This window comes from Balaenoptera musculus, chromosome 2 (genome assembly GCF_009873245.2).
Source record: "Balaenoptera musculus isolate JJ_BM4_2016_0621 chromosome 2, mBalMus1.pri.v3, whole genome shotgun sequence".
NCBI classification, from domain to species: domain Eukaryota; kingdom Metazoa; phylum Chordata; class Mammalia; order Artiodactyla; family Balaenopteridae; genus Balaenoptera; species Balaenoptera musculus.
The window spans coordinates 164,115,611-164,127,729 of record NC_045786.1 but is presented as its reverse complement, the minus strand read 5'-3'; the positions used below and the strand labels follow the sequence as shown (position 1 = coordinate 164,127,729).

At 52.6% G+C, this 12,119-nt stretch overlaps 1 protein-coding gene across 1 annotated transcript in view; it reads right to left on the bottom strand.

The window, feature by feature from the left end:
* The window catches only part of SLC24A4 (solute carrier family 24 member 4), a 56,040-nt gene that overhangs the window by 28,074 nt on the left and 15,847 nt on the right, over positions 1-12,119 (bottom strand). The window contains exons 9-10 of the mRNA XM_036842066.1: positions 10,223-10,392; positions 7,591-7,783 (exon numbers count right to left, since the gene is read on the bottom strand). Coding sequence (XP_036697961.1) covers positions 7,591-7,783; positions 10,223-10,392 — 363 coding nt within the window. The remainder of the gene's footprint in view (positions 1-7,590; positions 7,784-10,222; positions 10,393-12,119) is intronic.

Genomic DNA, 12,119 nt, shown 5'->3' with positions numbered 1-12,119 from the left:
ACGAAGTTAGGGAAGAAGGAACTGTCAGGGGTCAGTCTGGGGCCAGTGGGAGGCCACAGCCTGCCATGTGCACTGACAGTGAATTTGAGAAAAGCCGGTCTGCAGCCAAAGAGCAGAACGAGACAGGCAGGTATGGAGAAATGAAGACAAGAGCCTCAACATTCACGGAGGTCCCAAGTCCGGCCCCTGGGTGAGTCCAGCTGTTTCCCTGCTCGTGGGATCCATAACACACCCCTATATCCTTATAGGAAAAAAAAAAAAAAGGTCTCCTTCTATCTCAAAGGGAGCTTGTGTGACTTCAGGACCCCAGCACATGCCTGGTGCATGGTGGGTCCTGGGCCCCTTCACCTCCCTGCTTGCACTGCACTGGCCTGGCTGTGGGGTCATCACAGAGCAGATTCTAGGGCAGGTGGTCCAGATGCCTAGCTCTGTCTGGTCAAGACCGCCCCTTGGGCAAGCCCCTTCCCCTCAGTTTCCTGCTTTGGAATATAAGAAGGCTGGTCTAAAATTCCCAAGATCCCTTTTAACTCTAGTATTCAGAGACCATTTGTTGTTAACCACAGAGAATTCAGAGGAAAATCGCTTTCATTTAGATTAAAAAATAAAAACAGACCCCCCCCCTCTTTCCCTACTACGCTTTAGTAGCTGTTTTTATAAACCACTCATCACCAGAAAGTGAAAATAATACAAATGTCCGTCCACTGATGAATGGAGAAATGTGGTACATCCATACAATGGAATATTATTCAGCCATAAAAAGGAATGAAGGACTGACACATGCCACAACGTGTATGAACCTTGAAAACATCACGCTAAGAAGGCAGACACAAAAGGCCACTTATTGGATGATTCCATTTATATAAAATGTCCAGAATAGATAAATACAAAGAGACAAAGTAGAGTAGTAGCATTTGCCAGGAGATGGGGGGAGGATGGGGAATAACTGCTAACAGGTAGGGGGCTCCGTTTGGGTGCTAAAGAAAACTGACTGTGGGGATGATGGTTACACAACTTTGTGAGTAGACTAAAAACCACTCAACTGTATACTTCAAAGGTATGAATATATTGGTAAGTAAATTACACTTCAATAAAGCTGTTACATTAAAAAATAACAGTGCTCAGCCAGTGTCTGTTCTAATTAGTTGTGAACTGACACCTCAGCGCTCCACAGTGACTGACAAGGGCACTTCTTTGAAATCCTGACCTTGACTTACGGGACAATCTACCGAATGTGCGATTTCTCTGGTGGCCCCCGCGACCGAGGCAAGAACAAGATCATTTCCACCATAAAGTGCCGTGTGTCTCCGGGGGCCTGGAGCAGACGGGAACTGTGTGTGGAATTTCACACGTACATGAGCCCATGGCACCAGCAGCTTCTCCACTGTGTTCCTAGATGTGCCGAGCGGCTAAGAGGAAAGAACAGGGCCCAGAGTTTTCTAGAGCTCCATTTCTGCAGTATCCCTTACTGGGTTCAGAGAGACTAAGCAGACCTCTCTCCTCCCAGTCAGCACGGCTCTGTCAGTGCTATGTAGAACTGAGGAAGATGGGGCTGGGGTGGGGAGAAGAAGCCCTAGAAGCTTCCCGAAACCTTCAGATGGCTTGCACTGAGTTTTATGCTGCTAAAGGAAGAAAAGGTTTAGCTGTGCCATCCGAGGCCTGAAGAGCGCATGCCAGGTCCCAAAGGCCCATAATTCAACTCAGTTCAACATGGTTTGCTCAACACAGACTCAAGTTCTTTGGCACCTGTGCACCAGCTAGAAGACACCCCAGGCAGAGGCAAGCATTTTCTCACGGGCTCCAAAGGAAGGAGTTGAAAGAATCCCCTAGTTGGGCTACAGTGCTGTCCCTTAGGCACATCTGGGGTCAGAATGTCAGTGTGCAAATCCTGGCTCTGCCCCTTCCTCCTGTGTGATCTCGGGCAACTAAACCGCTCTGAGCCTCAGTTTCTTCACTTGGGAAATGGGGATAATAACAGTACCCACCTTCCAGGGTGGTCCTGAGGACTTAATGAGTTCATCTGTGTGAAGCACCCTGCCTGGCTCACTGGAAGTGCTCAATAAGCTTTTTACTTCCTGTCACCGTTCAAGAACCTCCCAGGGCCTGGACTTCTGCTCCCGACTAGACTGGCTCGTGATGGCGTCCCTAGCTCAAGGGGCACAGGGTGGAAGGGTGGCTCCCCACATGATGGTTGTGTGACTTGGGAAGTCCCACAGCCTCTCCGAGCCTCAGTTTCCCTCTCTGTAAAATGGGGATAATGATAATGCCTCCCTCACAAGGCAGCTGCGAGGACTGAATGAAAGTTCACAGTACAAAGAGGCAGTAGTTAGTCTGGGCTGCCCAGTTTGGAAACCTGCTCTCCACTTAGTAGCTGGGTGACTGTGGGAAAGTCACTTAACCTCTCTGTGCTTCCCTTTCCTTCTCCATAAAATGGAGATGATCATCGTCCCCACCTCACGTGTTGTCGTGAGGATTAAATGAGGGAATACATGTAAAGCTCTTAGAGCAGGGCATGGCACACAGAAGCCCTGTAAGAGCCCTGTAAGAATTCCCTATTTTTCACTCAATGCCGGACATACAGTAAGTCCCCAATGAGATGTGGTCACTATAATAATGGTGGACACGAGCGCCAGCAACCCAAAACACAAGATGTGATTTCTTTACCCTTATGGGGGCAGGAGGAGTCCAGCTGGAGGGCAAGGGTGTGGCCCACGGGGCAGGAGGATGTCTCAGACTGTTCGTCAGCCACAAACAGCCTGTACTAAGGGCTTTCCCCAGCCGGGCTGGGGCTCAGGGTCACCGGCCGGCCACTGCAGGGCCGCAACCCACAGTTTCCAGGGGAGGAAGAGCTCCTTCTCCTTTTCCTCTCCCACAACCAACAGCTGGCCCAGGAGGCCCAATTACCAGCCTCTGTGGCTCAGAGTGGGAACAGCATGGCTGCACCCGGTGTCGATGTAACTCCAGCATCAGACCGGGTGGGCACCAGATCCAGGCTGTGGCTGGGTGCCCCTGGCTCTGGTCCACAAGCCCAGTGATGCCTCATGCGGGTGGGCAGAGCCCGGGGGCCGCGGCTGGCGTTTCCACCTCACCTACCCTTCAGCTGTGTGGTGAGGGCAGGAGATGCTACACAAAGTGTATCACGCAATTATCTGCTCAGATTTACCCTGCAAGCCTGGAAGGTCCCAGAGGGCAGGCTCCATGACTGTCCTGTTCCCACCTGGATCCCCAAGGCCCACAACAGTCTGGTACCCAAATATTTACTGACTAAAAGAATCCTCTTGGGGCTTCCCTGGTGGCACAGTGGTTAAGAATCCGCCTGCCAGTGCAGGGGACACGGGTTCGAGCCCTGGTCCGGGAAGATCCCACATGCCATGGAGCAACTAAGCCCGTGCGCCACAACTACTGAGCCTGCGCTCTAGAGCCCGCGAGCCACAACTACTGAGCCCACGTGCCACAACTACTGAAGTCCGTGCGCCTAGAGCCCGTGCTCAGCAACAAGAGAAGCCACTGCAATGAGAAGCCTGTGCACCACAACGAAGAGTAGCCCCTGCTCTCAGCAACTAGAGAAAACCCGCGTGCAGCAGCAAAGACCTAATGCAGCCAAAAATTAAATAAATGAATAAATAAATAAATTTATTAAAAAAAATCCTCTTGTCTGCAAAGTGCCTGAAACCCAGGGCCCAGCACATAGCAGGCACCTAGCAGAGACTAATTCCCTCTCCCTGACCCTGGGGATGAGCACAGCACCAGGCCTCCAGGGATTCTGGCACCCGTGACCTTTCTAGAACATTGCTTATGGTCCAAGCAGGGGAGGGCATGCGAAGCTGGGTATAACAGAAACCATGGGATTAAAGCACACTGTGATCCAAATGAACATTTACTGAGCACCCATGTATCACACAGTGCACAGAGGCAGTATCTAAAGATCTATCTTACTTACTTATCTTATTTACAGAGACCCAAGATGCCATCGCCCCATTTTGTGGATGAGGAACTGAGGTTTAGGAGGTGAAGCAGCTTGCCCGGGGCCAGAGCGCTGGTGAGTGGTAAAACCGAGATTCGAACCCAGGACTTCTGGACTCCAGAGCCTGCCTCCCAGCCTGTCCCCGACCATGCAGAAGAGCTGCACACCAGATGGCCTGGGGTCATTCCTTGACACCTGCAGCCACGCTGGTTCCAAGCTGACCAGAGGGACGGATTCTGCCCTCTTCCCAGTGCCCCACCCCCTTATCCCTTCCCTGGCCCCATGCTTCCTTCCTGGGGTCCAGTTTAGGAGAACACGAGCTCCATCCACCCCGAAAGCCCCTCAGGGCCTCCCTACAGCCCCAGATCATTGTGATGCCACAACCAGAGATGAGCTGAAAAGATGAGGAGGGTGAGTGGGTGGACGGAGGGCCTGCAGCTGGATACCCGGAATTTCTCACAGGTGCTGTGTCCCATCGACTGGCTCTAAATTCCTGTAAGCCTCTGTCCACACCAGCCTCGATTTCCCTCGGCTGCTGTACACACCTAAACGGGCGGCAGCCACGCAACTCTGTTCCCACCCCTGCTCCTCGCATGGAGGGGGGAGGAGGAGGTGGAGAGGAAGTCACTTGTGGTTTCCCAGGGCAACACCTGGAAACACTTCCGCAGGGACACAAAGGGAGCTTTCCGCAGGGACACAGGAAGCCCCGGCCCGTTCCTGAGGGCGAGGAGGGGCAAGCACCGGGCGGGAGCCCACAGCACTTGGCTCTGCTGCGGGCCGGCCCAGGGGAACGTCCTGGAGCCCGTGGCTTGAACAGGAATGTGGAACCAACTTCAACAGGAAGCCCCTGCCCGCCAGGAAGGGCAGAGCTCCCTGCGCAAGGGCTCATGGGTGCAGAGAACCTGGCAGGGACCTGGTCCTGGCCTTTGCAGGAGAGCAGCATTATAAGCACCGCCGCCCGCCCCGGGAGGTGACCTGCAGGGAGCTAGACCCGATTTCCCATAAGCCCCTTCTCGAAGGAGCATCAGATCCTGGCACCAGGACAAGTGGAGGAGGTACTTGGCTCTGGGGCCACCCCACAAAGTCCTGCCAAACTCAAGGTTTCAAGGAAATGGAAAGATGAGTTGCCCTTACATGTGGCTGCGTCACTTTACAGAATAGCAGCTACCAAAAAGGGCGTGTCCCTCCCTGGCTTCCTGCAGAGCCCTGCATGACAAGCAGCATCGGGACCAGGACTCAGAGGTGGTGGCAGCACAGGTGGAGGTGATGCTGGTGCTATCAGGCCCCGCGTCTGTAAAATGGGGATTGCGTCCACCTCCTGGGGCTGGAGAACAGAACTCCCCGAACGGTAGCTCCTTCTCAGTCCGACTCCCCAGCAAGGTAGGCTGTTTCCCGGACAACGGATGCGTCTCCCTCTCTGTGGCCATACTCCAGGCCCCCCTGGCATCTGGTGTCCAGGTCCTGAGGAACTGAAACCCCACTGGTGACTGCAGCCCCTGTTCTCAGCCCCACGTGGACTTGGCTGGTGATGTGATGGCTCGAGGCTATGTGCAGTAGCCAGGGGACTGTGTCCGGACCTCTCAGGACCACAGAAGTAAGAAACGCCAGGTGGGGCAGGCCCCATCCTGGTCCATCAGCCCTGGAGCAGGCTCTCCTCTGGGTGGACACATCTCCCTCCCAGGATTCCGCCCCGCAGAAAGCTTCTTTTTCCTGCATATCCAAACGGATGATCTGATACAGGTTTCCAGGATCTGGAGAAGACCACCCCTCCCTCCCTCAGTGTCCCAGTCCCAGACCCAGGGGCCAAGCTCCCACCCAAAGACAGTTCGACCTTTAGCCCAGCAGACTAGCTGGCTGAGATGACCTTTGCCCCCACAGAGTGTTCCGGAAGGTGGGCTGACGTGCCAGGGATGTCTTAGAGGCAGGCCGAGATACAGATCCCTCAGCCTTCTGGTCAGCAGAGGGGGCCCTGGGGAGGACCCAACCCCTGGGGCTGGGCCCCTCTGTGACCTCAGTGGGGGAAATGCATTCCACTTTCTGGGTCTTCCCTTAATGTGAAAGAAGGCTGGGAGGTGCTGACCAGGAGCAGCAATTCCTAACCTGGCCTAGGCCCCAGGAATCCCCTTGAGAAGGTTTGAAAGTGCTGATTCCCAGGCCCCGTTCCAGTCCTTGGACTATCTGGGTTTGGGAACCAGGCCCTGAATTTGGAGAAGAGCCCCCGGGTAGCTGTGCTCAGCACGCGCTGGAGACTCTAATCCAGAAACTCCGAGGAAGCCCTGTGACTGCAAATAGAACCTATATTTTCCAGATGAAGCATGATGGCAGAGTATCCCAGCCAGGAGGGCCCACACCATCTGCTTGGGAAGCAGGAGTGTCCCCATAAAGATGGGGACGAGGGGCTGGGGCAGCCTCTCCCCCCTACCCCCCCAAGCCATCTCCCAAGTCAGGTGCGGTCTGCAAGCCTGATGTTAAACATAGAATTCTTTTCAGAAAAACATCAAGTTCCGGACTTGAAAAATTTGGAATTCTGCTACCTCTCAGGATGGCAGGACACCAAGAAAAAAACCTCCGAGATGAGGCCAAAGAGTTCAGGCCTTCATTTCCCATCGTGGACTTGGAGCAGAGGAGTTTGGTTAAAGATGAAGGCAGACTGGGTGTGTCTGGGGGATCCTCTCGCACACGAACTCCTGAATTCATTCATTTGACGGATATCTACTAAGCACCTACTATGTGTCGGGCTTGGGCACTGTGGATACAGTGAATGAAACAGACAAAGATTTCGGCCAGCACGGAGCTGATATTTTAGCCGGGGAGACACAAGATAACCAAATATATAAAATACTTAAATTAGGGTGGTCAGGGAAGGCCACACCGAGAAGGTGACATTTATGCAGAGACCCGAAGAAGGTGAGGAAAGGAGCCATATAGATAACTGGGGAAAGTGCATTCCAGCAAAGGGCAAGTGCAAAGGTCCTGGGGCAGGAGCACACCTGCTACGTTCTGGGAAGGACAGTGAGGAGGCCAGTGTGGATGCAGCAGAGGTGAGGTCAGCAAGGAGGTGGCAGTCAGATGACACTGGGCCCGTCCAATGAGATGGGAGGACACTCAGGGCTGGGGGCAGAGTCACGCCCGTTCTGACTTATTTATAGGTAGGAGATGTCATCAAATAGATAAGGTGTAACTGTCTAAAGGTCATTTATGGCCTTAGAATATCCTGTCCCAGCAAATATGCAACGCATGGGCAAAACAGCCTGCCGGTGCTGGAAGGGTTGGAGAGTCTGAGCGGGTCCATAAAAATAACATACGTGGCTGTTTTTCTTACTGCATGAGAAAGCCTCGATGCCCTGGGCGTTTGAGTGCAGTCACTAGGGGTTACTGGCACTTCCCAAGTCTCCATCTGGCCGGCCGTCTGGCACACAGGCTCCCCAACCCTGGGCAGCGCCTGCATCCCAGGGCAGCTCTAACCCCCAGTTCAGCACTTAGGAGGTGTTCGCCGAGTGACTTTATGTCTACCCTTCCACCAGCCTCCCCCGCCCTCATGGGTCCGGCTCTCCATCCTGAAGACCCGGGCTCGGACCCTTGGAGCCCCCAGCAGTGTAGCCCGGGAGCCCCACTCCCCCAGAACTCACCGGGCATGGAGAAGGGGGACAGGAAAGCGGCCTCGACCAGCTCTGGCTCCGGGGCCGGCGGCGGCTGCTCCCGCTCCCGCTGCGGCTCTGCAGGGCTTTCCACGGGAACGTTCCCGTTCTCGATGCGCTCGTGTCTCCCGTTCTGAAGTGGCTTGCTGCTCACACCGTTTGCCGAGTTGATCAGCCTCTGCCTCTGTGTGGACAGGAGGCAAGACAGACACCCAGGCGTGTGACAAAGTGTCGCCCTGTAGCTTTGTTCCTCCCATGTGGCGGCCCTTAAAGGTTTCGAGAACGACGCCTCTGGAGATGGGTTTGCCTGAAAAATGGCCCAAGGACCTTGGAATCCAGCTAACTTTGCTCATTTCCACTTGGACCAATACCAGCAAGGGTATCAGTCAGAGCCCTGGGCCTCCTCTTCTTAGTGCCAACCTGACAACCCATCTCATGTCACTGGATGACAGCGATCATTCTGCAACCCCCAGAAGATGGTCATAAACCACCTGAAGACAGTCACACAGGACAGACTTTGCATAGTTTAAAAAAATTTTTTTTCTACACAAAAAGTGCATTTATATTATGTGTCCAACAGCCCAATGATGGTTCACATCAAGATATAGAACATTTCCAGCCCCTCCAAAGACTCCTTTAGGGTCCCCTCTCTCCAGGGGTAACCAAGGTAACTCCATTCTGACTTTTATAAACATCAATTAGTTTTTCCTGAACTTGAGCTTCCTATAAATGGATTCAAAGAGTACATATTATTTTATGTCTGGCTTCTCTCACTCAGCTGAATATCTGTGAGGTTCGTCCATGTTGCTGCACACATCAGTCATTTGATATTTTTCAGGGCTGTATAGTAGTCCATCCTGTGAATAACACACAACGTATCCTTTGCTTGTTTATGGGCATTTAGGTTATTTCCCCTTTTTGGTTATCATGAAGAATGCCATGAACATTTGTGTACATGTCTTTCTGTGGACATATGTGCTCATTTCTCCTGGGTATTTATCTAGGAGTGGGATTGCTAGGTCATAAGGTAGGTGCCAGTTGAACCATTTTACACTCACACCAGCAATGGATTACAATTTCAGTTACTTCCCATCCTGGTCAACGTTTGATACTGTCAATCCTTTTCATTTTAGCCATTCTGGTGGATGGGCGGTGGTATCTAATGGTGGTTTTAATCTGCATTTCCCTAACAACTAATGATGTTGAGCATCCTGATTGGGTTAGTGGCCATTCGGAAGGCCTCTGCTGTCCAGGTCTTTTGCCACGTGAAATGCGTGCGCTCTGAGCCAACCCGTCCCCTTCCCTCCCCCATCTCCTTGTAGCTACTGACCAAGTCTGCCTCCTTTCTACCCAAGCAGAAGCTGACTTTGCTCGCCAAGTCTGTGGGTTTCTACGAAACCAGGGAAATGTAGAGGCCACATTTCAAGAAATCAACAGGTTTTTATGCTCCCAAGAATCTGTTTGCCTTTGCGCAGCTCGTCTTTGTCGGGCTCCCATTAAAAATATTTACGGATCAGCTTTAGGCCTTGTGGGTAACGATCATCACACATGGGCACATATATCCTTCCCAGTTACTTCAGCAGGAGACCAAGAGTCAGTAAACATGTCCCCAAGGCAATACTCCACAATTGTGTGCCTAACACTTATCCTTGTGGTTAGTGGAAGCAAAAAGAGGGGGAAAAAAGTCATTATTACTTAAAATGGAGGCATGTTAGTTTTCCAAAAGAAAGAGGAATTGATCATTAACTGCCTTCATGTTGGTTTTAGGCAGGGACTCCTAAACCATGAAGTCTAGGGTTGAGTGGAAATTTAAAACTTTTTTTCCTACACGTGTGTCCACAACATTTAGCCCACCAAAAAGAGCAAAGTGATCTACATCTGAGACTCAGGGCCAGACATGGAGGCATAATATTTTGCTACCCAAAAAGAGTGAAATGAAAGGTCATCCTTATTAAAAACAAAACAAAAACAAACGAACAAACAAAACCCCCAAATAGCTGTGCAAGGACAGAATTGTAAGGAGGTGGGACGTGACTCAGTAGGAACATGAATGGTAACAATGGGAGGGGGTCCTGACTCGAGCTTAATGGGAATCAATAGAGAATTATACTTGAAAAAAAAATCTACAGCTATGAGGTTGTATTGAAAGAGGCATAGGTTACAACACGAAGGAGGTGACGGATCCACATGCTGAGAGAGACAAACCAGAAGGTTTCTATAGGTTTCTCGGTTTCCTTCTAGAGTTGCTCTACCCACAGAGAACAGGTGTGTAGTCATTCTTTTTTTGCCCTGAGCAACAGTTAAAATAAACAATCCGTACTTCAGACTAGCCTTTCTCCAATTAGTTTCACTCTACTACTTGACAAAATACTTAGTGGAACATGGCAGGCATGGTATTTGATTGCTACCTGCCTTAAAATCCTGCCCGATAAGACCATTTGCTGCCTGTGGGTGAGGTTTGGGCTTCCTTCCTTCAACAGGTGCGGCGATAAATGCCAGCCTGGCAGAGGACACCCCAGGCCCAACACCAGAAAGTGTGCTGACAAGCCAGGGCCTCCTCAGTGCCAGAACCCATCCAAGGCCACTCGCTCTCATGGTCTCATGGTCCTTGAAGCAAACTCACCTCGTTAATTATGATCCTGCTGGCCATCCGCAGACGAGTCCTGGGCCCAAACTTATTGGTGATCATTATGCGTAAGCCTGCTTCCGGGAAGGTGAACTTGGGAGGGCTGGAGCTCATGACCTCATCCACCATCACCACTGGGTTTCTGCTGTACTGCGGCTCCTCCTTCACTATATTGAGCACAAAGCCATGATTAGTGCTGAGATCCCCTGGGGCAAAACCCAAGGGCTGGGGCGACTGACTTCCCCTCTCGGTGCAGACTTCTTGGGCTGTGGTCTCGGCAGCTGGTAGCCGCCTGGAAGCCTGGCTGCAGCTCCTCCCATTAGTCAAGTGGGCCACTGGGTCTGAACCGCCTGCAAGCACTGGACAGAACCCCCAAGTCCCTCTGTTACAGGACCACTCCCCCAACTCCACTGCCAGCCCCTCCGCCAATCGATGCCCCTCTCTTCCGGGGCCCAGTCTCGGCTAATTGCAAGGGTCTTTCAGTTCCTCATCTAAGCCTCACAGGGCAGTCCACCTACAAAGTGGACAGGATCCCTGCCACCTCTCACCCCTGACTCTGAGAGGACCTTTCTTTCCCGCTGTTTACAAAGGCTCAGACAAAACTTTACAAATTGACAAGGGCCCCCTGGAATGGAAAATGCTGGGAGGCGCCAGAGAGCACCGGCTCTAAACTTCCCATGAGGCCACCTGTTCTGTCTTAGAGGAACCATCTCCACCTGGCACAAAAGGATGCTTCCAAATTTGTTCTCCATGAGGTAGGCAGTGAGGTCAAAGATCTGGCTCACGGGCCCTGGGCGAGGCAACTGAGACCCAGGAGAAGCCTGCTTGCGGAGGGTGCACGGAGAGCTGCTGGCCGAGCCCAGTGTCTCCAGTAAAACCAGCACCCTCCAGTAGGGAGGCCACTCTCTCTGACCCTTTGACTCATGAGGCTGAAGAACAAATCTCCCCAGTGCCCAGACCTGCCCTGCCACCTTCCCAAACATGCTCCAAGCTCGAGTCCTGGGGGGTTTGACATTTAATTCCAGAGCCCCAGAGGGTCCAGAAACAGAAGCACTCCTGAACACAGCACACAGAAGCAGGGGGGCTTTCCCCTCCAAGGGGCTATCAAGGCAGATATGCCCATCCCTCTCCACTGGTCGCCAGCTCCCGGTGAGTGTCCTTCCTGGATAATAGGGTAACCAGGAGCAGTCGAGAGCAAACCTGAGCAAGAGTTAATGGCACAAACACGAACAAATGCATACCAGCCACACACATCCTCACCAAAGAGGCAGCAAGGCTAAGCAGACAGGAGGCGTGTAGTTAGAACCAAAGCCAGGAGGACCATGCATTTTTCGGAGACAGACACTAACCGCCAACAAGGCGTGCATTGGACTCACGGATTTTGTTTTTTAAATGCATGTGTTATCGCTTGGATGAAAGCAGATTACTTACAATTTAGAAGAGGAGAAGAGTTAAGGAGACAAAGGCCAACAGAGATTGCCAGAGATGATTAGCGTGCGTGGACGCCGGGAGTCTGGGGCAGCATTCTTGATGGTGGCCCAGATGCCAGGGGGTTATGTGAAGGAGGGTGTTAGTAGAGGGGCTTCGATGCTCGGGGCCTCTGGCCTTCGGGATGGCCCCTCTCCTGGCTCGGTCCCACTCTGAAGATCGGGAGCCCCTGTGCCCGCGGCCCTACCCTGCTGCAGGAAAGCTGGAATCCTTCCCTCCTCTGGAGCCTCCACCTCAGAGGCAGGGGGAAACCAGCAAAACAGCCGCAGGCTCCGTGGGTAGAACCAGCCCCATCATGGGCACCACCTGGGGGAACAGTTGGGCTCAGGAGGAGGGAAGAGCCATGATACCTGACTTCTCAGGCACCTTGTCCTGGCACCACCCACCAAGTGGCAGCACAGGGTGA